Here is a 1,588-nt window from a genome sequence, read left to right as displayed (position 1 = left end):
TTAGTCTAAAAAGTGTGTCCAATGGTGATCCCGAAGTAGGAATCTTTAGAAAAAAAAATATTTTTTTTTCAAGAAATAAAAGAAAATACAATAATTAAACATTAAAAATACAATAATTAAACATAAAAATACAATAATTATACATAAAGATACAATAATTATTCATCACCAAATTTATTCCAAATATGCTCAACTAAATCTTTTTTCAGTGGTTCATGTATACGGATATCCCGAAGTTCTCTCTCGTTCTGATTGACAAATATGTTATTCAGATTTGTAGGCATCTCGGTTTGGGTTTCCACGTGTGAACTTCTGGTGACACTTCCTTCTTCAAATTCCGAAACGTCGATGCGAGCGTATCCATTGCGTTCATTTTCGACTATCATATTGTGTATTATGATACATGCTCGCATAATCTTCCCTATCTTTTTTTTGTCCCATGTAAGAGCCGGGTTTTTGACAATCGCAAATCGAGCTTGCAAAACTCCAAAAGCCCGTTCCACATCTTTTCGGGCTGCTTCTTGTTTTTTAGCAAATAACCGTGCTTTAGGACCTTGAGGACGTGAGATTGATTGGATAAATGTTGACCATTTTGGATATATACCGTCAGTGAGATAGTAAGCCAACTTATACTTGTGTCCGTTGACCACGTATTCTAACCTTGGAGCTCGACCTTCTATAATGTCATCAAAAACAGGAGATCGATCGAGGACATTAATATCGTTTAAGGTACCTGGAGGACCAAAAAAAGCGTGCCATATCCAAAGATCTTGTGAAGCTACAGCCTCTAAGACAATTGTCGGTTTGTTTGATCCACGGGCGTACTGTCCTTTCCAACTCGTTGGGCAATTTTTCCACTCCCAATGCATACAGTCAATGCTCCCAATCATCCCAGGAAACCCGCGTTTCTCTCCAATATCGAGGAGTCGTTGAAGATCCTCTGGCGTGGGTCTTCGTAGATACTGCTCTCCAAATAACTGTACTATTCCATCAGTGAAATAATGTAAACACGAAAGTGCCGTGCTCTCACCAAGTCGGAGATATTCGTCAACCGCGTCGGCTGCAGAACCATAAGAAATCATACGAATTGCTGCGGTACATTTTTGTAGTGGCGAAAGACCAAGCCTCCCGGTAGCATCTGGTCTATGTTGAAAGAATGGAACGTTCTGTGAGAGGGCATAGACAATACTCATGAATAATTCCTTGTTCATACGGAAACGGCGTCTGAAGATATGTTCCTCATATGTGGGATTTTCGGAGAAGTAGTCATTCCATAACCGGATGTGTCCTGCTTCACGGTTTCGTTCAATAAATGCTCGTTTCTTTTGCTCTTTGGTTTGGGCCTCGATAATGTTGTTGATTGTATCTTCACAGATATCTTCGAAAACTTCGTCCAATCTTTCTTCCAATTCTTCCATTTCATTGGATGAAGATGATGACATCCTGATTGACAAATTAAACTTATAAGTCTTAAAAATGTATAACTTCATATTTTTTTTTTATCTATAAGTCTTAAAAATGTATAACTTAATTTTTTTTTTATCTAATAGTCTCAAATATGTAAAACTTTATATTTTTTTATCTATAA

General features: G+C 37.3%; 1 protein-coding gene across 1 annotated transcript; it reads right to left on the bottom strand.

The window, feature by feature from the left end:
* Nucleotides 1-158: 158 nt before the first annotated feature.
* On the bottom strand, nucleotides 159-1,418 carry LOC130507826 (uncharacterized). The gene has a single exon (XM_057002468.1). The coding sequence runs from the start codon at nucleotides 1,416-1,418 to the stop codon at nucleotides 159-161; it is 1,260 nt and encodes a 419-aa protein (XP_056858448.1).
* Nucleotides 1,419-1,588: the final 170 nt, after the last annotated feature.

This window comes from Raphanus sativus, unplaced genomic scaffold (assembly GCF_000801105.2).
Source record: "Raphanus sativus cultivar WK10039 unplaced genomic scaffold, ASM80110v3 Scaffold6201, whole genome shotgun sequence".
NCBI classification, from domain to species: domain Eukaryota; kingdom Viridiplantae; phylum Streptophyta; class Magnoliopsida; order Brassicales; family Brassicaceae; genus Raphanus; species Raphanus sativus.
The sequence above is the reverse complement of the archived record's forward strand: the minus strand, read 5'-3'. Positions and strand labels throughout refer to the sequence as shown.